The sequence below is a fragment of the Manis pentadactyla genome, chromosome 8 (assembly GCF_030020395.1).
Source record: "Manis pentadactyla isolate mManPen7 chromosome 8, mManPen7.hap1, whole genome shotgun sequence".
Lineage (NCBI taxonomy): Eukaryota > Metazoa > Chordata > Mammalia > Pholidota > Manidae > Manis > Manis pentadactyla.
In genome coordinates this window covers 109,114,264-109,139,141 of record NC_080026.1, presented here as the reverse complement: position 1 = coordinate 109,139,141, position 24,878 = coordinate 109,114,264, and the positions used below count along the sequence as shown (strand labels likewise).

The 24,878-nt window shown below is 52.7% G+C and overlaps 1 protein-coding gene across 3 annotated transcripts; it reads left to right on the top strand.

Annotated features, from left to right (window-relative positions):
- The first annotated feature begins 3,158 nt into the window (after positions 1–3,158).
- On the top strand, positions 3,159–24,326 carry LOXL4 (lysyl oxidase like 4). Of its 3 annotated transcripts, none has more exons than XM_036886418.2 (15): positions 3,159–3,300; positions 7,108–7,422; positions 8,035–8,213; positions 9,088–9,293; positions 10,733–10,771; positions 10,908–11,127; positions 12,026–12,209; positions 12,397–12,551; positions 13,328–13,495; positions 14,598–14,760; positions 17,062–17,305; positions 18,480–18,595; positions 19,258–19,394; positions 19,796–19,907; positions 21,971–24,326. In XM_036886418.2, the coding sequence occupies exons 2-15, from the start codon at positions 7,140–7,142 to the stop codon at positions 22,039–22,041; spliced, it is 2,277 nt and encodes a 758-aa protein (XP_036742313.2). In that variant the 5' UTR covers positions 3,159–3,300; positions 7,108–7,139; the 3' UTR covers positions 22,042–24,326. The 3 variants fall into 3 exon arrangements, 2 of the variants coding, with proteins under 2 accessions (XP_036742313.2, XP_057362181.1); XM_057506198.1 differs by lacking the exon at positions 3,159–3,300 and adding an exon at positions 3,331–3,628; XR_008998981.1 differs by lacking the exons at positions 3,159–3,300; positions 19,258–19,394 and adding an exon at positions 3,329–3,628.
- The last annotated feature ends 552 nt before the right edge of the window (positions 24,327–24,878 follow it).

Below are 24,878 nucleotides of genomic sequence, written 5' to 3'. Positions count from 1 at the left end.
AGGGAACAGGAAGAATAACAGTGTTTTCTTTGCATCCTGTGGGCACCAGTGAGACACTGAAGACTCTTGAGCTGAAGCATGACAGCACATTAGGTAAATCAGTCTGCAGAGGACTTACTGAAGTCAGGGACAGCTGAGACACAGGGAAGAGCAGAGAGCAATTTGGCTCTTGGATGTCAGAGGGCAGGGGTGCAAATGGATTCAGGAAACCAGACAGTGGGCTCGGCAAAGTGATTTCAGTTTGAATAAGAACTCAAGTGTCCCCATTCCCAAGCTGTACAATTTCCTCCATACTCAACGGAGGTGGAGCTAGTGGCCTTGAAGGCCACCGAGGAGAAAGGCTTGCCCTGGGAGCACGGCCCTGGGTACTCGAGCCAGGTTCTCCCCGAGTGCTGCTGGCAATATCCCAGGCCACAGCTTTCCACAGATTTCGCCTCCCCACTTGGCTGGGAAGCTCAGGCCCCGATTGGGGTGAACACCCCATGGGGAAAAGATTCACAGTAGACTGTTGAACTTCTCAGCTCCTCACCCTGGGAGGGGCGGGCAGGTGGTGATGCATCATCCCCTGGGGCCCAGGGCTGAGTGAGGGCTAAGAGAGAGGGACTAACTCCTGACACCTGTAGAGTGCTCCGTGGCTTCCGAAGCTTTATTCATGACCACCCACCTTCCCACCTCTCTACCTGTGGATCATATCCAACCCGCAAGGCATGTCTTCATGAGGCCCTCAATCCTCAGCCTTCTCTCCTCTGTACCCACACAGCCCTGGGCTTCCACTCCAGCTTGCCACTTGCTACCCTTTGCACATAAAAGCTGCATGACCTTGGCCAAATCACTAACCTCTCTGTAGCCCAGTTTCATCACCTGTAAAAGGAAGGTGATGAAAGTATTTATCCATAGCGATTTTAAGAGGATTAAGTGAGATGATACATAAAGCAGCCACTCCACATGCACCGTTACGATGACGACGACAGTGCCTCGCCTGTTGGTGGATTCTGGGTCTGTCTCCATCTCCCACCCTACAGATTCCTGAAGGACAGAGATCACATCTGGAATGTTTACATGCGCCCCTGCTCTGCCTCAAGGACCAGCACAAAACAGGCCCCTTTTTTCAATCCGCCAGGATTTGTTGGGCACTTGCTAAGTGCCAAGTCCTGTGATAGAATCTGGGTTTAGAGATTAAGAAGCTCAAGGGGCCCCCAGGGATAAGACGGACAGAGACCCGTGTGCCAAGAGGACAGCAGAGGATCTCAGCACTGGGTGAGGCTGAGCACAGTCGGGCATGAAGCGGAGAGCTGGCAGTGTTCATCAAGCCAAAGCTTATGGAGATGAACTGAATTGTCCCATTTGACCCCCACAGCAATATCATTTAAAGATGAGGAGATGGCCACTCAGCTGAGAAAATCTCACTACTAGTAAGTGATGGGGCTGGGCCTGGGCCCTGAGCCCCCGACTTCTCAAGGAGGGGGACCCACAGAGCCTCCTTCCATGGCTCCCAGTCTCAGCCTCTGCCCAGAGTCCTGCAGGCTGAAGGGCTTCTGGGCAACCTCCATTCATTCCCTGGGCTCTAGCCTGGGCCTGCGGCAGCCTCCAGGGTATTTTTAGTTCTGGGCAGCCAGGCCAGGAAGGGTGATTTGCAGCAGGTGGAGTCCACATTTTCCAAGCCCTCCGTGTTGTTCCTGGCTCAGCATGAGAGGTGGCTAGGCATGGGGAGGGGGCCAAGGGGTACCTGACACCCCCACCCACAGCAGCCTCACTGCTCCTGGAGGAGGGGCTGGGCTGCTGCCACTGACCCAAGGCTGGGAGCATTCTTTCCCGTTGATTCAACACAGGGAATGCTCTGGGCCCAGTTGGGGTGGGGCAGAGGCACTGGGGGGACATCTGGGACATGGGCAGCCAGGGGTGGACAGTAGTCCTCCAGCAACTGGGTCAGTGTGACCTGGCTGTCAGCCAGGGTTCAGAAAGGTCCATCTTGCCATCACATTTGGCTGGTGCTGGTATTTGCCTCCCCCTCTCACCCACTGCCCTGTAGTGTCTAGCACTCTAGCACACTGTCTATCATGCAGGAGAAAATCAGGAAAGGTTTGCTGAATGAATGAGCCTTTCATTCATTCAGGACACTCAGGCAAGGTGGGGGGAAGTGGAGGAACCAGGCTGCACTGATCTGGGCCTAGGGAGGAAGCTGAGAGGCTGGAACCCTGCCCATTTTACAGATGGGGGCACTGAGGCACTGGGAGGGACCAAAACTGGGGGAAAGGATTTGGAGGAAAAGGGCTGGGATCCAGGTCTCCAGTGCTCAGTTAAGCTTAGGGGACTTCCCTCTGTCAGCCTTTTGTACTTTCCTCTTCCTGCCCCAAACCATCCTCCGCTCATTCCGTCCCCCTATGTAGCCATCAGGGCCAGGAGAGCCTCACTCCACCTTGTAAGGGGTTGTAGTGGAAGATTCAAGTTCTATCCTTTACTGTTTATTACCTGGGGGAGCAGCTCGTGTCTCTTGGGGCTCAGTGTTCCCAACTGTACAATGGACAGAATAGAGGCCTCAGCCTACGTAGTACTCAATAAATTATCAGGGGCCAGGGCAATGGAGGGGTCCTTCTGTCACTCCAAAGAGAGCGCCCCTGCACCACACCATCCCGACCTCTTTTGAAAGGAGCAGGCCCAACATAAGGGAGTCTGCAGGGCCTGAGTAACCAAGCCCCTGGGATTCGGCCCCTGACAAGTGAGGCACCCCCACGTGAAGGGCGCTGTGCTGTGGCCACCGGCACCTACCCGTACTCACTGAATATAATTCCCAGGGCAACTCTGGGGCGATGTCACTCAGTTTTGCAGAGAAGGAAACTGAGCCTCGGACAGGGGCTCCCGAGGCCACACGGCACTCCCTCGGGCCAACGCAGCCGCTGGCGCCCGGCGCCATCCTCTCACGGGATCCCGGATCCTCCCACAGTCCCTCCTGCTGCAGCGCGCCAGTCTCCTCCGAGGCAAACATGCCCCCAACTCCTCAGCAATTTGGCGACCCCGGGGTCTCCCGGCCGGCGGGAACACCTACACCACGGGCTGTGCGGGCGTCCGGCCGCCCACGCCCTCGTCGGACGGGGGGCGCAGCTACAGGGACCGCGGGGCGGGGCTCCCCACAGGCCCAGGTCCGCCCGGGGGCGGGGCCTGCGGGGCCTCCTCCGCAGGCGGCGGGGTGGGGGGCACTAGTGGGCCGCTGCCGGATAAAAGGGCCCCGGACGCCCCAGGAGGCCAAGTAGCGCTGCTCGGCCCGGCGCCCTGGCCCCAGCCCGACTGCCTGCGCTCCAGTTGGTGAGCCCCCGCCTCACCCTGGCCCGGGTCTGTCTCTTGCTGTCCTGTCTGTCTGTCCCACTTCTGACTCTGGGGGTCTGCAAGCCTCTGAAGGTTCCTGAAGGCTTGGGGTGGGTTAGATGGGGATCCTGTGGACAGTTAGCCTAGACCCCAGTTGCTGGCCAACCTGCTTTCTAATGGAAGTAACCAAATTGGGGAGCTTGGCCCTGCGCCTGGCCAGGGTGGTGCGCCCAGGCCTCAGCGTGTCTGCGTGTGTTGTTTGTGAACATGCTGAGTATAACCATTTCTCTGCCTTCTCACCCAAGGAGGAAGCAAGGGAAGGGACAAGGTAGGTTCAAATGTGATTTGGGGACAAAAAGGTGGGATGGGCCAGGCTTTCCAACTAGACAGACCAGAACCACCCATTTTGCTGGGAAGTGGGTGGGGGAAGGAGGAGGATGGAGGGTGGGTAGAGGGCCCACATTCAACCTCCACATGTCCTGTGTCCAGACAGGTAGAGCACAGAGTCCATTTGCTGGCAGTTCTTCAGGTCATCATAGTCGCTGGTCACAGGAAGGGTTTCAGGCCTGAGAGGGGAAGCCCCACCCCATCCCCAAGGAGCCAGAAAGGGGCTTCAAGGGATCCCCAGTCTGGTGCCCGCCAGGACAGCACCCCCAATGCTGTCTCCTGAATACCCTTGGGAATTTTCAGCCCTCCTGAGGGCCAGGTCAGGCCAAGTGCCAGAATCCCCTGGCAGCACCTGGAGCAGGTGCCTCTCTGCTTCAAGCTGGCAGGATCCTGATCTGTTACTGGGTGCACTCTCTGCTGGCACTTACCCCAGTGCCCTCACACTGCAGCTGGGCCATAAATCACCCAGCACCAGGGTGGAGTTTCATTCATCTCCCTGCCTCCCTTCCTTCTTCCTTCCTCCCCACCCCTTACCTCCCCTCCCCACTACCTCCTCCAATGATCATCTCTCTCATGGCTAAGAGCCTGGCTTCTGGAGCCAGGCTGCCTGTGTTTGAATCCTGTCTGAGCAAGTTATTTAGCTTCTCTGTAACATGGAGATAAATATTCAATAAAAAAATTGTAATGTATAATAATAATTATTATATATATTTAATATTACATCATACTATTATGAACCTCCCTCTCAACCTTACCCCCCCAATCTCATTCCCTTCTCCTTCCCTTGGGAAAAGAACTGCCACTTTTGAGGCTTTGTCATCCTCTAAGGGAGGCTTCTCAGCCGGTTCTCTTCTCTGGCTCCGTGCTGGGGGAGCAGTTGTATGGAGACCCTGCAGAGACTGGTTGTGCACACAGGAAGCAAATCACCAATGCTAGGAAGGTGGCACCTGGGAGGGCTGAATGGAGGTGGTGGCATTTGAGCTGGGTGTTGGAAGATGGGTAGGAATTTAAGTCTGAGATAGAAGTAAGGGTACTCCAAGTAGAAGGAACAGTGAGCACAAAGGCTAGGGGACCGGGGATTGAAGGGTGGGGCTGGGGATTGAAGGGTACTTCTGGGGACAAGTTTGGTGTGAGCAAAAGCAATAGAGGGAGCTGTGGTGGGCAGGAAGACCAGCAAGAGGGGCCTCCCTGTCTGTGCGACTCTTGGTTCCTGTTAGTGCTCATCCACCTCCTAGGCAGCTTTCCTGGAGAGGAGCTGCCCTGAGCCAGATCCCAGGGTCCTGCAGCAGCAGGCCACCCCAACCTCCAGGGAGGCTCCTTGGAGGGGAGGGAGCCTGTTGTCCTGGGACTGCCCACAGCCTCTAATAAGACCTCTACCATCAGCCACAAGCCACAAGCCTAGTCCACCCCATGGCCCATCACAGCATGTCATAGATAGGGGGACCCCTGGTACTACCCTTTCATTTTACGGTCTCAGAGAGAGGAAGGCACCTGAATGAAGTCACAGAACAACTTGGTGGCAGGGTGAGGTGCGTCCTGACTCCTGGGGGCAGGGGCTGAGGTTCATCTCTCAGGCCAGACCCCCAGTGTGACCACTGGATCCTAACAGCTGGATGCACCTGAGCCCAGTCCTCCCCATCCTCTCCCATCATCTGGGGAAGGTCCCTACCCACAGACTTTAGTTTGGCTCAGTCCCCAGCTGTCCACACCCTCCTTAGTGGTGGGCATGGGGACATCCCAAGCAGCTGAGCGCACTCTACTCATGGTGACAGCCCCCACAGCCTCCTGAGTAGGGAGTGACAAGAAGAGAACAGCGTTTATTTAAGTCTGGGAAGGAAGTGCAGGAGGGGTCAGGGTAGGAGGAAACTTCAGTGGTGAGAATGAGGAGGAGGCAACACCACGTCTCTGGGAGGGGAGAGAAGAGAGCCTGGGCTCAGAGGGAAAGAAGCAAAGCTGGAGAATGTCACGAAGAAGGACTTGCTGTTGAGTTAGGTGGTGACCTCCGTTCCTTCTTTTTATCCAAAGAGGAGCTGGGAGATGCCTAGGCCAGGCGTCCTGCTACAGCCGCTGTTTGTAATGGTCACCCTCAGCTCCCCATCACCAGAAGGGCTTGTGGGTGGAGGAGCATCAGCCTTGGTGGCTGCAGGCACTCAGACAGCTCTAGCCAGCTAAGACTCTCTCCTTTAGGCTTCTCCCCGACCCTGCGCCCAGGACCAAGACTGCTAAGGGGAGAGGACCAGACCCCAACCTCATTCCCTCCAAGGGCCCAAAGAGCATCTGGTTACAGCCTCCTGGAGACAGGAGCCTGCTCTCTGGTGTACAGTCACTGCCTAAAGTCCTCCTACAGCCTCTCACTTCCTGCAGGATGAAGGCAACCCCTCTGCATGGTATACAAGGACCTTGGTCATCTGGCCCCAGCTTGTCCCTCCACCTCTTTCCCCCCAAGCTCCCAATACTGCAGTACAGAATTAAGATTGGGCATTTTCTGCTCTTGCACAAACTTACCTCTTTTCCTCTTTCCTCATTTACCCATCTTGTTCTCTCTACCTGGAATGTCCCTTTTCCCACCTGGGAGAACTCCTGTTCATCCAACAAGGCCCTCTCTGAAAGCCTTTCCTGATTCCTCTTCTGTGAGCATCGTGAGAGCAGGAAGTAATATTTGATGTCGTCACTCCTATGTTTCAGCACCTAGCCTAGTAATTGGCCTGAAGCAAGTATTCCACAATTATTTGTTGAACCAGTGAGGATATCATCATAGACTATCTGAGCTGGAGAAGATATCAGACAAAATTTGTTCAACTGCCTCACTTCAGAAATAAAGAATAGAACTCAGAGAGTTTAAGAGACTTGAACAAGCCACACAGTAAATAAGTGGTAGAAGCCTAGACTCCCCTCACATGCTCCAACATTCCATGAGCCTCCTATGGTGAAGGTGGCCAAGGTTCTAGGTAGACAAGGGCAATGGCATGGGGTAGATATTCTAAACTGGAGGCCATCCCTGGGGGCTCCCCATGACTCAAAGGGTAGGCTACTCCTCTACCTATATGTAAGAGTGAATCAAGAATAGCTATGAATGGAGTACTTACCATGTGGTAGGCTTGTGCCAAGTGTTTATATATAGTGTTTTACATACAGTGTTTTAGTGAACACTCAAAACACACTGTGAGGCAAGGATTATTATCCCCACTTTACAGATGAGGAGTTTGAGACTCAATAAGGTTCAAGTGAAACTTCCCCAAGGTTACATAGCCAATAGTGGGTTTGAACCAAATCAACTAATCTCAGAGCCCAGACTCATTAATGCCACCGTACACATATACACAGAGTCAGAGGGGCCCTGCCATCCTGTGTGTGCCAGCAGAAGAGGCTTGAGGTTAGAGGTAGAGGTGGTGATCATTGTCACATTTACTCATTCTCCAGGTCCCTTGGCCCCAGCTGCCCCTGAAGTCACCATGATGTGGCCCTCACCTACCACCTTCCTCCTGCCCCTACTGTTCCTGCTGCTGGGCCAGGCTCCTCCCAGCAGACTGCAGTCCCTGGGAACCATGAAGCTACGGCTGGTGGGCCCAGGAAGCAGACCGGAGGAGGGCCGCCTGGAGGTGCTGCACCAGGGACAGTGGGGTACCGTGTGTGATGACGACTTCGCTCTCCAGGAGGCCACGGTGGCCTGCCGTCAGCTGGGCTTTGAGGCTGCCTTGACCTGGGCCCACAGTGCCAAGTATGGCCAAGGGGAGGGTGAGTGCCTGGTGGATGACACAGAGAAGGATGACAAGGAAATGCTAGCAGCCTTCTATCACGGGCTGGGCTCACTGAGACACCAACAGATCATAGCAGGCTCCTGCCTATCCCTTAATACCCAGATCAACTGACCTCCTCCATGATGCATTTCCTGAGTACCCCAGCTGCAAATGACCCCTGCTCCAACCCTCCCATTCTTGTCTGCAGTGAGGCCTCCACCATCCCCACCATCACTACCATCACCATCACTCATCTCTAAGTTCCTTGAACATAGTGACTCGCACACAGTAGGTGCTCAACAAATGTTGAGTGAATGCTGTTGGATGAATGGATTGCTTAATAGGTGAACAAGTAGATCTAATTACTAGACCTACCTGGTATTTTCCAAAAACAGATTCTACAGGACCTGATGCCAAAAGGTGGCATTAGGCATGTTGTAGATACCAAGATCCCAGGAAAACCACACTCCCCACTTTCTACTCAGGGTTTAGAAGAAGAAAGTTGATAACTGTGGGGTCCTATCCAGGAGGCAGAGCCTATGACTTGTCTCTCTGTACCCATCCCTGAGCATCACCCAACCCAGAGCATCACCAATCCCCTCTCTCACAGGACCCATCTGGCTGGACAATGTGCGCTGTGTGGGCACAGAGAGCTCCCTGGAACAGTGCGGGTCTAATGGCTGGGGTGTCAGTGACTGCAGCCATTCAGAGGATGTTGGGGTGGTGTGCAACCCCCAGCGCCATCGTGGCTATATTTCTGAAAGAGTCTCCAATGCCCTTGAGCCCCAGGTAAGGAGGCTCTTCAGGTCCTGGCCTGGGCGGAGGGGTGGCTCAGAAGACAGCCTCCTGGGTGACAAGCCTGGAGGAAGAGGGAGGGGACAGGAAGCAGAGTGTGGGCTGTGAAGCATCCCTGGGCCTTATCTTCTTTTGGTGGGTTGGAGCAAGTATGGACAGAGGGCCCCAGCTAGGAGCAGGGAAGACCAGGAAATCAGAGGCTGGGCCTGCCGAGAATCACTGAAGCTGCTCCCCATAAGGCAGGCAGCAGGGGGCAAGGGGCTGCCTTGCCCACAAGGCCTGGCCACAATTGCTGCCTCTTCCCAGCACAAACAACCCTGAGCTAAAAACAGACCAAGCCAAACAACAGGAGTAGGCAGGGCAGGTCCTGGCTCCTACCCACCACTGCCAGGCAGCCTCAGACTGAGGACAGCTGGCCCTGGCCCACTGAGGGCAGCAGGATAGGGTTGGGGGCTCTGTATGGTCTAAGTCACCCCAGGGATAGGGCAAGAGTCTCAGAGGCCACAGGATCCTGCTGGTGATCTCAAGCAGCTGACCTATGCCCATCCCCAGCTCTCCCTAGGGTGGCATGATGAAGGCCTGGTAGAAGCCTTCCCAACTCCAAGGACTCCCATCCTGATCCCAGGGAGGTCACAGACCGGCTTTGTTCTGAGTTGAGGAAAGGATCCTAAACAAACTAAGGTTCTGCCTTGTACTTGTCATGTGGCCTTTGACAAACACTTCCCCTCTCTGGGCCTCAGTTTCCCAGCCTGTCCAATGAGGGGGCTGGTCGGGGTGATCTCAAGTGCCCTGAGCCCTGGCTCTCCCACGTGAAGACCTGCAGTGAGCTCAGCAGGGGCAGGACTCCTACTAACTGTGCACCCCGCAGGGCCGGCGACTGGAGGAGGTGCGGCTCAAGCCCATTCTTGCCAGCGCCAAGCGGCAGAGCCTGGTGACTGAGGGGGCCGTGGAGGTGAGGTACGAGGGCCACTGGCGGCAGGTGTGTGACCAAGGCTGGACCAGGAACAACAGCAGGGTGGTGTGCGGGATGCTGGGCTTCCCCAGTGAGCTGCCTGTCAACAACCACTACTACAGGTAGGAGGGAGCTGGACAGAGGGCCAAGGGGGAGGCAGTGTCTGAGCGTGCGTGTGCATCTCCGAGTGTACTCGAGTATGTGCCTGTGTATGGTGTGTGGTAGGTGAGTGTCCTGTGCGTGCACATATCTGTGTACATGGGAGTGTATGCCTATGTGGTGGGTGGATGTGCGACATGTGGGACCTCGGGGAGCTCAACAGATTGGTAGGGGTTGATGTCTATGGCAGGACGTTCAGTGGGTGTTGGCATTAGGAAGGAAAGAGGCCAAACTGAGGAATGTGTCTGGATTTCTGGATTACGGGTCTCTCAGAATAATTAAGAGGAAAATGAGGATGAACTTGGAGACCCTGGGAAATACTTAGAAATAGGAAATAAATACTGTGTTTGCCAATCATATAAAAAGAATTGAATGTAAGAAAGAATACTCTCAAAATAAAAACAATTAAATGTAAAGCTGTGTCCTAATTTGAAGACTAGACTTTTTTGAAGCTACCGCAGTGGTGCCCTCAAGGACAGACAAGCTGAGTTCTGATCTCAGCTCTGCCAGTGACTAGCTGTGGGGCCTTGCAGGGCATCTGGGCAATTATCCATCTGCAGGGAATTTTCTCAACTCTGTCCCAGTGAATTCCTTCAGTTATGATCCAAGCCAAGTGCTGACTGGGTTGTATGTAAACAAGGGTGGGTGGGGCAGCATTTGGGAGGGAAACATAAAAATATTGTCAGAAATGTGACTGAACGGTCACGAGATTGCATCAGCCAGTGAAGGATGACCCCTCAGAGCTCTACCAGTTCTGTGTCAGCAAATCTATCCCGTTCTCGTCAAGGGAGAGCTCTCCCGCTGGACATCTGAATCCCTGCCCTTGCCCACCTCCAGTCAGCTGTACCTGCTTTGCCCTGCATCTCTGACTTAAGACGACTCTGGTCTCAAACACCAGCCACGTGGCTCCCTCCTTGGGGAGGATAGGACGTGGGGCCCGGATCCTCTACCGCCTGGTAATTGCACATCTGAACCTGGCTGGCTTGCCTTCCGCCCATGAGGAGGGCAGCCCTGATTACAGCCTCTGGGGAAGCAGTCTCCAGCAGCCTTTCCCCTGGGTTCCTTCTCTGGGGGCGCTCCCTAGAGGCATCCCCTTCATCTGGACTGGGGAGAGGCCGAGCTCAAAGAACCCACCCCACAATCAGCCCAGTGCAGAAGAGACCCCAGTTTGGGACTTGTCAGTGGGCCTTGCTAGGCCCTGCTTTTTTACTTTCCTATGAAATGGTGATGATTGTTATCCATGAGGTGACTACCCTCTCAGGGCTGCTGAGAAGCTCAGCACTGAAATAAGATTTGTGAGCAACTCTACAAACTGAATTCTGGTGCAAACTAAAAACTAGGGGGAGCCAGTGACGGGGTCTTCTGCACCATCTTCTCTCCCCACCTGTTTTCTCCCACCCAGGAACGTCTGGGATTTGAAGATAAAGGATCCCAAGTCCAGGTGAGGAGTGGCACCCTCGGGAGGGTGCCAAGGGCGTGGCGTGAAGGACTGCCCTCTCGTCCCCATTGCTTTGACATTCCCAAGTCGGGAATGCTTTCCTCAACCCTTCCCCTACTCTGTCTCCCTTGTCCTCCAGGCTGAAGAGTTTGACACAGAAGAATTCCTTTTGGATTCACCGGGTCAACTGCCAGGGGACAGAGCCCCACATGGCCAATTGCCAGGTGCAGGTGGCACCAGCACGGGGCAAGGTGCGGCCGGCCTGTCCAGGTGGCATGCATGCTGTGGTCAGCTGCGTGGCAGGGCCCCGCTTCCGCCCTCCAAAGGTGAAGCCCAGGCATAAGGAGTCTCAGGCAGAGGTGGGTCCCACGAGGCCTGCACCCAGATGGGAAGCACAGCCCTGGCATCCCCAGTAGCACCCTGCGTGGTGGGGAGGGACTGCCCAGGACAGGAAGGAGAGGAGGAACAAATGACCCCTATCAAGGAGGCATCAGTGCAGCCTGGGAGGAGGAGAGCGAGCACAGAATGGTGGGACCTTAGAATTTATTTAGAAGGACCTTTTTATAACCCTACCATAAAAGGAAGTTGACATCATGGGCCATGAATAGAAGGTAACCACAAAAACAGTAATTACGATGTAGGTACATCCTGTGGGGTCGTGGGTCCCTAGAGTATTGAGCCTCAGCCTGACCCTTTGTTATAAAAAACAGTGAGCAAGTGCTGGGGAGGTGCTACAGACGTGACAGCACCACGGTGGGATGGTCTTGATAAGATAGGACGGAGTGGAAGAGAATTAAAACGGAAATAACTTCCCCACTGTGTGAGTCAGTTTAATTAATACCATGTCCCTGCACATCTCTAAAATAATTTCACAGATCCCTTTGGGAAGCACCCATCTAATTCAACCCCACAGGACAAAGAAGAAGGCAAGGCTGGGCAAGGGGAAGGGACTTGCCTGGAGATTAGGTGGAAGGTTGTCAAGCCCAGGGATCCCAAGTCCAAAGGCTCCTTCGTTAGCTGGAACTTGTTACCTCTGTCATTACCGTGGTGGTGCTCTGCCACTGAAGAGAGAGAGAGCTTGAGAAAAGAGCTTCTTCGAGGCCGTAGCTACGGGCAGTCAGAGGTGGAACTGGAACTCCAGGGCGTTGGCTCTGCCCAGCTCCAAGGGGGCCCTGCCTGGGTTCCTGCAGTGGCTCAGCTCCTGCCCGCCCACTGCCTCTTCCTCTGCCCTCCCTAAAGCCAGTTTTCTCCCAGCAGGAGCCAAGGGTGCGCCTGCGCTCTGGGGCCCAGGTGGGCGAGGGCCGGGTGGAAGTGCTCATGAACCACCAGTGGGGAACGGTCTGTGACCGCAGGTGGAACCTCATCTCCGCCAGCGTCGTGTGTCGTCAGCTTGGCTTCGGCTCTGCTCGGGAGGCCCTTTTTGGGGCCCAGCTGGGTCAAGGTGAGTGAGGAGGTTGGGAGTGGGGTGGGAGGGGTGGGAGGGCCCGGATGTGCCCCTGGCCCATCCCTTGGTGAGCCTGGTGCCATGGCCCAGGACAGAACGCTCTCCGCCTCTGTGGAGGGGAAGCCACAGGCGTGGGGTCACCAAGAAGGAGCCTCACACAGCACCTCTCGCCCCCCTGCCCCAGGGCTGGGGCCCATCCACCTGAGCGAGGTGCGCTGCAAGGGATATGAGCAGACGCTTGGTGATTGCCCTTCCCTGGAAGGGTCACAGAATGGCTGTCAGCATGAGAATGATGCTGCCGTCAGGTGCAACATCCCTAACATGGGCTTCCAGAATCAGGTGAGCTCGGATCCAGGTGTGGCCTCAGGGTGGGGCATGGGGAAGCCACGTGGAGCCATTGGGGAAGGGTTCAGGAGAGGCAGCTAGTTCTTCTGCCTGGGGCCCGGGTTGACCTCCCTTTGCAGCCTGGAAAGGCTTCTCCTCTGAGTCTCCCCTGGCCTGGCCCACATCCCCTCAGGGCCAGGGTCTGGGCTTCAGAGATGTCAGAAGGCAGTGGGGACTCTTCAGGTGGCCGCACTCTCCTACCACTCCCCGTCAGGTCTCCTGTGAAGTTAAGAAAGAACGTGCCTAGGGCAGAGGGCTGCGAGGCTGTCAGCACTGGGGAATGGCACTGGAGAGGCTTGGTGGGGTGGTCAGAGTTCAATTTCATGCTAACATAGACTGCGGGCAAGTTGCTCGTGTCTCTGATATTGATTCTCTCTTTTGTAAAATGGGGTTAACTGTCTCATAGGGTCACTGTGAAGGGATGATAGACATGAAAGCCCCTTTGCAATTGACAAGTCATCATTAATGGTGGGATTTCAGGTAGGAGGAGGGCAAGTGCCAGAGCAGGAGCCCCGGGTGAAGGCACTTGGAGTTAGATTTCTCTAGTGGGCAGAGACATTAGAGACTATTTAGGAGAATGTCCTCCAGTTACGAAGGAGACAAACCCAGAGAAGGGGAGTGTCATGTCCCGGGCGGCACAGTGAGCTGGCCTGGCAGGCCTCCAGGCCGGCAGTCCTGAGCTCTCCCCTCCTAAGGCTGCCCTGCTCCTCACACACCTCTTGCCATTGCAGGTGCGCTTGGCTGGTGGGCGCAGCCCTCAGGAGGGCGTGGTGGAGGTGCAGGTGGAGGTGAACGGGGTCCGACGCTGGGGCGCCGTGTGCAGTGACCACTGGGGGCTCACGGAAGCCATGGTGGCCTGCCAACAGCTTGGCCTGGGGTTTGCCAGTCACGCAGTCAAGGTAGGTCCCTGTCTTGCTCCAAAACGTACTGTGCTAAAGTTGCTAACTTTTCATTCATTTGTTCAACAGTTAAGAACTAGTGAAACTACAGGGCAATACAATGCGGGTGCCGGGGGCATGGTGGTGAAGATGACATAGTTCCTGCCTCTTGAAAAGTCAGAAAAGTGAGGGAGGCAGGCATTCCTAACACATTCACACAATAGGCACACAATTGCGTGTATAGGAAAGACAAATGGAAGTTAGCCAGATGAGGTGGGGGAGGAGTAAACAGCTGGCACACAGGGCCTGTGGCCAGAGGAAGCTTGACTCAGAGAAAGTTGAGGAAACCAGCGACCTGGGTTGGACTGTGGCTATCAAGGGTGAGCAGTGTGAAGCATGGGGCGAGGGGTCGAGGGGGTAAAGGGGGGAGATGGGGTGGGGGGAAGGAGGGGGCAGGAGGCAGGGCCAGACCATTCAAAGCCTGCACTGCCGAATTTAAAAGATTTCTTCCTTGCTGTTTGGCAAACAGTTGGGGTGGAGATTAATGTGAATAGAGGTAAACACACTACTGCAGTAGTGCAGCTGAGAAACAATGCTGGCTCAGATCAGACTAGTGGTAGTCCTGAGAGAAGTATGTGGATAGACTCAAGATATCAAGGAAACAAAATCAAGAGGCCATGGGCATGCCTGCAATGGAGAAACCTCTTCCCCTGGGCCTGTGGGGCAGCATTGAGCTACCTCACCTAGAGAATGGAGCCCCACCCTGAGCATAACCAACCACCTGAGGCTGTATGAAGAACAGCTGGGAAATGCGACAGGCCACCAGCGTGGGCAGGAAGGAACAGTAGCTAAGGGCTGCCCTGTGGGAGAAGGATGGGAGTGCGGCCAGTGGTAGGAGCTTCAGGCGCTGGATTTCTGCTTCAATACATGGAAGAAATTCCGAGTATTAGAGGGGTCCAAAGTAGCACGGACTGTCCTATCACTGTAGACGTTTAGTCCCAGGCTGGGCACGGCCCAGTGGGGGTCATCCGATGGGGTCCTAGGCTCAGATGGGAGTCAGAGGAGATGGATGACGCCAGATCGCCTCTCAGCCCTGACAGGGTGATGCTGCTTGGTTTCTTAGGACACCTGGTACTGGCAGGGGACGCCGGGGGCCGGAGAAGTGGTGATGAGCGGGGTGCACTGCTCAGGCACAGAGCTGGCCCTGCAGCAGTGTCAAAGGCATGGGCCAGTGCACTGCCCCCACGGTACAGGGCGCTTTTCAGCCGGAGTCTCCTGCACAGACAGTGAGTAATGGGAGGAGGGCCCATGGGACTAGCAGACAGGCAGGCCTGGGCTCCCCCAGTTTGGCAAGCCAACCCCTCCTGTCCTCAGAGAGGGCCCCGAGTGCTGGCCCCAGCTCAAGCTGGCAGGGTAGGGGGCAGGGTGCGGGGCTGGACTTGGAGCACCATCTTTGCCATTCACCAGCTGTGCAGCCAAGTCACCTGTCACAGGTGACGTGTCACAGGGATCCAAGCCCTGCCCTGCCTGTCTCATGGAGTTACTGTGAGAATTAAAACACACAATAGGTGAAAACACAAGACTAGGCAACAGTGTCAATTTTCTGGTCATGACTAATAGTTAAAAAAAATGAAAGAGGATAGAAAACATTGTGTTACATGTAGTAAGGGCAGTATGTTTTTCATGGAACTGTGTACGTGTGTACTATGTACACACATAAATATTGTGTACTACACAACATAAAATGTATTTCTTATTGCAGTTTGCAGTAAGAGAAGAGTTGGAAAGCTGTTGCAGAGGGTACATACAGTGAGGAGCATGTGGGGCCTTAAGGCTCCACTGTGTGTCTCCTGAGCTGCAGGATTCAAAAGGCTTCAGGACAGGACCATTTGGAGGCATTGGTCTGCCTCAGGCACCCAGAATCCTTGACATCTGCCAGCCAGGTCCATGCCAAGATAACAATATCCAGTCCAAAGGCTGCAGGCTGGCACCAACCCTAGTGCCACTTGACCTTCCCAGCCCAGCTTCAGTGCTAAGCTATCCTTACCTTTGTCAGAAGTCAGCAAGCTTCAGGGCTTCCTCCCTGTCCAGGGCCCCTTGGAAGAACAGCGGGCACTGCTGAGCTTGAAAACACACTTTCCCCTGCAGGGCGATGGGGCACCAGAGTGGGCCTTCCCAGCACCAAGGCTCACACACAGCATGCAGGGACCGGCTCCCTGCATTCTCCCCTTCCTGGGAACCTTGTCCCCTTCCCTGTCCTACTACCTGGAGTGGCAGCTCTCCTCCTGAATATATTTGACACTTGACAACTGCTGAGCACAGACAGCTGACCTGCCACCTCTGTGGCCATCCCTGTTTCTCCTCTGACTTTTCTCATTTCTTCCTTTACCCTCCCTTCTTCTCCTTCTCTCTGAAGGCTCTCCTTCAGGAACACAGCAACTCTAGGGTTTGTCAGTGGGCACACCTGCTTCTCTCCAAAATATACCACAGGAATGTTGAGAGCGTTTGGTGATAGTACAGGCCTCACAGAGCAAACCAGTCAAACTTCTGCTCCCCACTGCAGTGCCTGCCCACTGAAATAAGCCAGTGTTCCCCTTGCACCATCATCAGCCCACAGGCTCACCCATGTGAGGCTTCTGTCAAAAATCTAAATGGTAGCGCTGTTTTTGCACAAACAAACATTGAGACTGGACTTTTCTCTCTTGATGTTACATGGCAAAAGCTGTTTCTCCACATTTCTGTGCTGACATGTAAAGGAGAGCAAAGAGGCATGTAGCCTCTGGGGAGGGTCAGAGCCCCTGTGACAGGAAGGGGACAGGAGAAGCACTGAGCAGCCTGTCAGACACAGTCTTCACAGCTGGGATTTCTGTACACCAAGAAGCCCCCAAAAATGTCCAGATGCCTCAGAACGCACAGAATGCCCTAGTATGAGTGCCCACGGTAGCAATCAGATTACCAAGATGAGCCAAAGTTAGAGCCTGCTAACTTTGGAGGAACTGTGGCAGAATGGACCAGAACAGCACAGCTCAAGAGCAGGCTGCGAGATGAAGTCCTCCCACTCTCCCTCCCAGCCCTGTCTCCTCTGCCCTTACACTGAAGGGACTGAGGCCCCCAGAAAGGGAGTGACTGAGCTGAGTAACCAAGTAGGATACCAGATGAGCTTCCTGCAGGATTATGTCAGCTAGGCTACAAAAGGCACAGGCTGAGAAGCATTTTACAAAATACTAGTTTTCCTCAATCGCATGCTTACCATGGGTCAGACAGTGATCTAAGCATGTTACAGGTATTTGTTATATTATTATCATCCCCATCTAACAGATAAGGAAAATGAGAGACAAAAAAGCAAGTCACAGAGCTGGTAAATGGAGTAGTCAGAAATTAAGACTAGACATGAACCCAAAGCCAGCAAACTTAACCGTGATACTGTGGCTGCCTCCTGCGTTAAGGCGATAGACGGTTCCTTTGTTAACAGAACTCACATCTCCTCCAAAAGCGCTTAGTTTGGAGGCAAGCCTGTCCTCAGCCAGCAAGCAAAACCGGCTGCCTTCCCACCTTTTGCATCCCCGCTGTGCCTTCTGCGGCCCCAGGTGCCCCGGACCTCGTGATGAATGCCCAGCTAGTGCAGGACACAGCCTACTTGGAGGACCGCCCACTCAGCCAGCTGTACTGTGCCCATGAGGAAAACTGCCTCTCCCAGTCTGCTGACCGCATGGACTGGCCCTATGGACACCGGCGCCTCTTGCGCTTCTCCTCGCAGATCCACAACCTGGGCCGGGCCGACTTTCGTCCCAAGACAGGACGCCACAGCTGGATTTGGCACCAGTGCCACAGGTAGTGCCTGTTCGTGCCTTGGCTCTAGAGGGTCAAAAAGTAGGGGCCAGGGACCAAAGCAGTCTGGCCTTACCTGAGAGGCGTGTGCACTCTGGGTGAGAGCCTTCCTTCCTATATGCCTTACAGGCCTTGCCTCGGGGAGGCAGTAGGGATCCAGGAGTGTCAACGTGCCTCTCCATCGCTCCTCACCTGTTACCGTGTTCATGGTGCCCATGGGATCCATTTCCCCCAGCAATGCCCAACACAGCAGTCATAGCCTGCAGAGCTGGTGTTTGTTGGGATGATGTTGGGCAATTTTTCTAGGTTGGATCTTAGGCCTTGTCTTTGAAAGCCAGGTAAAGTGGGGACTCCTAGAGACCCAAAATAGATATCCCATCCAGGATGCTGGCTCTGCAGAAAGAAGCTCGCTAGTTCCTATAACAGCAAAGCAAGGCTCCCAGAGAAGAGCATGAGTGCTCGTACTCAAAGGGGGACAGTGAGCACCCTTTCCTGTCACGAGTCCCCAGCCCAGACGAGAGACACAATGCCTGTGACAAAGGATGGAAAAATGGTGTTTTCTCTTCAGGATACAGCTGTGGGTGGGGAACGCTGAGAGGAATGGGCAGCAATTTGGGGACTTGGCCTTGCTGAGATAATAAGCACCTTTCCCTGTAGCAGGAACAGAAGTGTCATTAAAACTGGAATAGAAACAATGGTAGCAATTTGGTGCCAGGCTGACCAGAGCAAAGAAAGCACCCCTTCTCAGCAGCTCAGCTCCTGTGCTGGTGCCTAGACGTGTCACCTCCTTCTACCTCCAGGTCAGGCCTGGTAGCCAGGCACCAGTCTCCTGGAAGCTACCAGGGCAGAGCTATTCTCTCCCACGCCCTCCCCTGGGTAAAGACCCTAGGTCACAGTGGTGTCTTGCTGCTCAGCAGGGATTCCAGGAAAGCCGGCCATGGGTCACACTAATCTTGGGCAACCCTAGGTGACAGTGGTGTCTTGCTGCTCGGCAGGGATTCCAGGAAAGCCGGCCATGGGTCACACTAATCTTGGGCTTGGGAGGGAGAAGGGCACTCCCTACCATTATAATGTTCCTCTCTGGTACTGAGGGGCCCAGTACCTCAATCTTACCTGCCAGCTCCTCCAGAGGACCCTCTCCTATTGCCATGAGGCTGACCACTCTGCCCTTCTGCAGGCACTACCACAGCATTGAGGTCTTCACCCACTATGACCTACTCACTCTCAATGGCTCCAAGGTGGCTGAGGGGCACAAAGCCAGCTTCTGTCTAGAGGACACAAACTGCCCTGCAGGTATGTGGTTTCCTGTCAGCATATGTGTCATATTCCTCAGCCCCTTTGGGGTCAGGTTCCCCTCTGCCCTGCTCAAAAGCCTCAGGCCTGGCAACAGGCAGCCCTCAAGGCAATTCAAAAATATCTGTTTCTTACTTTCTGAAATCTTAGGTGAAAGGTCTCTGCTTCCTCTGCATTCCCAACACGCTTTTAACCACTGTTAAATGCTTTCCTCTTTCAGTTTTGGATAATAGTTGCAGACCTGTCTCACTCTGCTAAATTCTTTAAGGGCACGGATTGTCTGATTCCTATTTGCTACCCATAGTGCCTAGCTCTTAGGAATAGCATGGGGAACACTGGCTCTTCAGGACTGGATGGATGGATGGATGGACAAGTCTTTCAGCACAGTAGGGCTGGAATCTTCCAACCACATTTTCTAGGCCAACAGGGGTTTCCACTAGAGCAGCCAAAGAAATCATTTCTGTCACAGATGGGTTTGCTACAGTGCTGGACTCGTGGTTAGTGAGAATTCTGGCTCTGATACTCTGGCAAGTTACTTAAATGAACCTTAATCTGACTGTACTTCACTGGTAGAGCTGGTGAAGTATGTGAAAGACTAGCAGAGTGCTTGGTCCTGAGTACCTGTTCCATGCCTCAGTAACTGTCAGTACCCTTCCTTACAGGACTGCAGAGGCGTTATGCATGCGCCAACTTTGGTGAACAAGGAGTGACCGTTGGCTGCTGGGACACCTACCGGCATGACATTGATTGCCAGTGGGTGGATATCACAGACGTAGGCCCTGGGGATTACATCTTCCAGGTAAGGGGTCTGGGGAACTCCCCAGAGGAACTCCATTTCTTCTAGATGCTCCAAAAGCTTCCCTGAGGTCAAATGAAGGAGACAGTTTCATAAACAGGGTCTCTTGACAGGTCTGGCACTTAAGGGAGCTAAGCTATAGGGGAAAGGCCACTGAATCAGGATCCAGAGGACATAGGTTTGAATCCTGATTCAATGGACAATGGGCAATCTCCTCAGCTGTCATTTCTCAGTCTGCATCGGTAAAAATAGGGACATCAATGCCTACCTCCTGCGGTGACCAAGGATCAATGAAGCAAAGACTAGAACACACTTTGTAAGACTACTTGAAATATAAAGGATTACAAGCCACTATCAAAGAAGCCAAAGCACCTGTTTTCATTTGTCCTGTTCTCTCACTCCAGGTGGCTGTGAACCCCAAATATGAGGTGGCAGAGTCAGATTTCTCTAACAACATGATGCGGTGCCGCTGCAAGTATGATGGGCACCGGGTCTGGCTACACAACTGCCACACAGGTAACTGTGAGCTACTGTAGGACCAGCTCAGCACAGGCTCTCAACTCACCCCCACGTGCAACCTGAATGTGTGTGCAAAAGGCTGGGGATGGGAGATTCATTTCCTTTGGTATCTCCACAAGTAGACTTCTAGAACAATGGTTAGGCCATCAGCCTCACCCATTACTACTTCTGCATCCCTCTTGGTCCTTGAGACTGTTTGGACTGTCCATCTGGTTTGTAAAACTCAGCCTCCCTTCTGCCCTGGACTCTTTCCTGTTACCTTAAGTCAAGTCAGGATTTCCCTTTTCCAGTCCTGTTATTTCCCCTCCTTTTAATATGGTCTTTTTTAGTTGCCTCCATCCTAAGTTGGCTGCCTTATAAGCAAAAGTGGAAGTCCTCTATATCTGTATTGCTATTTCCAGCTATGATCACTGCTATAAAAAGGGGACCATGGAGAACAGGACTCAATACATTTGCAAGCTTAAGGAAGAAGCAAACACTCCAGTGGGGGCAGCATAAGGAGGGGGTGACCTACGTGTCTGTAAAGAAAGGTAGCAGCCCTTCTATCTTTAAGTTCTAAGATGCTGTATTTGCTATGGGATTTGTGTGTTCACACCCCCACTTTGCATATTTGGGGTGAGATGAGGCAAATTGGTTCATTCAGTCCACACCTAGTGTTAGACCTATTTCTGTATTGAACACTGTGCCAGATGTAATGGAGTAAAATGTGAGGAACACAAAGAAGAGTAAAATGTGAGCTCACTGTCAATTATGGTCAGCAGACACGCAAATGGAAAACTCCAATAAACCAAACCAGTATTAACTAATGCTGAGCCAGCATGAAGAGAAAGCAACGACCTGGAGGCCAGCCAATAGTTTCCCAGAGGAAGTGATATTTGAACTGGGCTTCAAAGGAGGGGCAGAAGTCAGAAGGAGAGTAGGAGAAAGAGCATAGGATTGGCTTCAGAAGGCTTCATTGGGTTCCACATTCAATTCCACCACTTTTTAGCTATAAGACAGTGAGGAAAATCTCAACTGCAGAAGCTTATTCTTTTGTAAAGTGGGGCTATGCATTTCAAACCCAGTGAAGTTCTTTGCAGGGAGGGTTATGACAGCTCTTACTATGAAAATGGGTTTTATTCTGTGGGTTTCTGAGAACCATTGTCAAATTTCAGTCAAGGGGGTGAAAAGATCAGATTTAGGTTTTCAAAAGATAACTCTGGCAACAGATGGAAGACAATGAGAAGAGGAAGAAGAAATCGTTTAAGGATTTCAAATTATGTGACAGAGTAGACTCCGCTGCCATTATGAAATGAGACAGAACATGAGAGAATCAGGAATGGGAACCCAAGGCTGCACATGTGGAGACAGATCCTCCGTGATGCTTATGGCCAGCTGCAAGGTCCAGGGCACAGAGGAAGGAAGACAAACAATGCAGTTCTGGTCCCCGCCAGGGTCTCTGCAAAAATCAGAGGGCACACTCAGCTTAGAGTGTGAAGTTATTTAATGAAACTACTATTTAGAGAAGTGTGAGTAGGTCTATGGAAATAAGGGGTAAGCAAGCATGGAAAATTGTTACTGCCTTTAGGCTTGAAGAGGGAAAGGGTGTCCTGGAGCCAGGTGTAAGCTAGAGGTGTGGAGGAGGGAGAACCCAGCCAGAGCTGGAGCTCCGGGACACCATCATGCAGGAACGGGAAAAACAACCCTGACCTCTCTCCTCCTGCTGTTGCTTCCCACTGACTTAAATCAACTAGAAACCAGAGGAGGGAGCCAGGGTGAGGCAATCTCTAGGGGCCAGTTTTTCAAGGCACAGAGAGAATAAAGGATAGAGAATGCATCTGGGGGAGGGGAGGGGGCAAAAAACAACCAGCACAACCCTTCCCACTCAACAGCCTGTTCTTCACTATGTCCCTGAAACGACACGTCTATCAGGGTCTATTTCTACAGAATGGATTGGTGATACTTGACGCAAAGGCTGAGCTGGGCAGAGTGTATCTGTGTGAAGCTGTCTGGGAAGGGATGAGACTCTGGTAGGGTTCGTCTACCTCCTGGCTACTTACTTGTTCTCCTTTGGTCCCCAGGGGATTCATACCGAGCTAATGCAGAGCTCTCGCTGGAGCAGGAGCAGCGTCTCAGGAACAACCTCATCTGAAGCCATCCTGCACACTTCCAGCTGCTGCCACACACCAGATACCTCAGCTTACTGGAGCCATGCCCTCCAGAGCCCGAACTCAGAAGGGAAGGGGCCAGTGCCAAGGGGCACCAAGAGCCTGCTCAGGAAGCCTTCTGACGGCAAGATCACCAACCCAGGATGTTACTGTTCCCCTGGGCTGGCTCTGGGCCTCTGTCCTAAGGGCCTTGGGTCTGTAGGCTCTGGCCTCCAGACTTCATTCAGCCGAGCACTTATTCCATAAGGGACCCTGTCTTTCCTGGCTCTTGCTCCAGAGTTTCTGGTTCAGAAGCAATTGATTCCCTAGGGATGGATTATGGCCCAAACCCCATCTAAATGGTGCTTTGCAAATGTTTTAGAAGAGTAGGGGACAAAAATACACAGAGGGTGGTGTTAGCTCTCTCCTAGGAGCTCAGAACAACACAACTTGTGTCAAATCACAGCTGGCAAAGAAGGTGGTGAAATTCAGTCCCTTGCTTGATTTGTGCTCATTAAGAACTCACCTGGCATATTCTCTAAGAGTATGTTCTTTAGTGCCCTTACCTTACCTTTATCCTACTGCACATATGAGTGTTATTACTAATGTCCCTGGAAGGTTAGGCCTCTGGCATCCCCTTATTTCCTAATGGGTCAACACCACCAGTTACTGAGTGCTTGAGAAGAGGCAAGATTTGCAGAAGTGGCCAGATAGGACCTTCCTGGAGAGTAGCAAGAGAAGGCCAAGCAGAAAGACTGCTGGGGTAATGTGGGCCTCAGCCCTTGCAAAGGCCTCTGCCAAGGAAAAAATATATGCCAAAAACTTGGCAGGCAACGCAATCTCCCTCAAGATCACTGTGTCTCAGGGCCAGCCTAAATTTCAGGTCTTAGCCAAGTTTCTGGAGTGAACTTAGCATTTAATAAATTTTTGCATTGGAAAGAATGTCAAACAAGCCACTCATTTATGTAAGAGTTAGATGACAGATTCAGTAGAGTATGGCACAGGAGACTATGGAGAAGCCCGAAGGGGTAATATTCAATTTAGTTAAGGACTAAACCTAGGAAAGGCCACCATCCCTGCTCCATGTGACTGTAGTGCTCTTGCTCAGGTGGTATAAAAGCCCATGGCCATCTTGGACATGATCCTGTCTTCTCTCCACTTAGATACACTTAAGAGATGATCTTATAGGTGTGACACCCTAATGCCAATAAAGTGGCTCCCTACGGCCTGCCACAAAGACTGAACTGGCTGTGAGTCTTTGCAGGTCCCAGTGCACTAACTCCACCCCTATTCACACTCCCACTGAGCTGGTGACTAGGATGTGTGGGGCACACAGATGACTCACCACAGTTCCACTCCATTTCTCTGATCAGATACTGGCCTATAGTCTGCTTCCCAATTCCTTTCCCAGACTTAGTGCTGAAACATGGGTTGGAAAGATTAAGGAATAAAAGGTGGGAGGCAGGAAGGAAAAGTGTAAGAAATGCAAGCTTTTGTTAACAGTCTGCAAAGCCAAAATGAATGGTAGTCGGGGCAGATATACAGCAGTCCTCCCCTGCCCACAAGGCGACAGCTACCCCTTCCTTAGGGAGTGAAAAGGGACATGCTCTGGGGTAGACACCATGATACAAAGTGCTTCTTTCCCTCTTCTCCCCCTTCTCTCTTCTCAAGTCCTTCATCTTCTTCATTAGGCAGAGGGAACATTATAGTTTGGCATGGCAGTTTAGGTAAACAAGGGAAGGACCGGTTTCCTGTTGGATCCAGCAACCATCTCCCAAACAGTAACAGCCTTATAGTTGCACATACAGCTAACAGTCTGTGAAAGCATGTGCAGCTAGTGGGGGAGCACGTGGTGACTGATGACTAGATTCAGGCTGAGAGGTTAACCACAGCTCTTGCTGGATCCAGTTTCCAAGAGGGCCAGAAAAAGCAGGCCAGGCAGCGAGCCACCAGCTCTGGTCTCAGTCCTGCTGCCCACATCACACATTTGATAGATGCAGCCAGTTCTCATTCTTGAAAAAGGCTGTACAAGAGTTGTGCTGTTATACCTCTGAGTTGAAAGGGAAGGACATGGGAAGACTGGTGGCTGGCACGACTTGTAACTAGATGAGGAATGTTAACAGAATACCAACCACCAAATTCCAGACAGAACCAAAATTTCAGATTTTCACCTTGGCATTCTTTAGTCTGGAGAAACTAAAGTGTTAGGAACCTCAATCACTGTTCAAAAGCCTAATTTATTTATATTCCACCAAGACCATCAGTCTATGGGGAGCATGTTAGAACTTGGGGAATGAACCTTTCTACTATAAATGGCAAGTGATACTAGGATTCAGATGTTCAACATATATGAAGCAACATACATGCATAGCAGAGTCCATTAGCTGTCTTCTTGAATAGCTAAGAAGCCAGTAGCAGCTACAGGGGCTCTCTAGTTAGCTCAGCTTGTGAACCCAAGGATTAGATATGGCTAAGGATTTGGTTCCCATCTGGATAAGCTCAATGTAGCCCATGCTGGGCATGGCAGGTCCTTCTCTCCAGCCAGTAGACATCAATTCCAACTACTGGGAAAAGATAATTAAAAAGCATATTCTCTATGATGGTGAAGAAGCAGCACCCCATAGCTTTTGGTACTGGCTAAAAAAAATTTTTTCTCCAGGTCTGATTATGATGATAAATGTTAAAGTTAGAGGTGACTGATTGGTAGGTGAAAAAAGCACAAGCTACTAGCTACCTAGTACACGGCATTAGAATGAGAACAAAAGATACTTCTTGAAATTATGAGTCCTAGAAGAAAACTGGGTAATAAACATGGGCTGAATGCTACTATTAATAATGGCCT

Coding starts and splice junctions, on each gene's coding strand:
- LOXL4 (XM_057506198.1), top strand. CDS start 3,568: ATGCTGAGTATAACCATTTCTCTGCCTTCTCACCCAAGGAGGAAGCAA. Junction 10,772..10,907: donor ATAAAGGATCCCAAGTCCAG/GTGAGGAGTGGC, acceptor CTTGTCCTCCAG/GCTGAAGAGTTTGACACAGA. Junction 18,596..19,257: donor GGACACAAACTGCCCTGCAG/GTATGTGGTTTC, acceptor CCTTCCTTACAG/GACTGCAGAGGCGTTATGCA.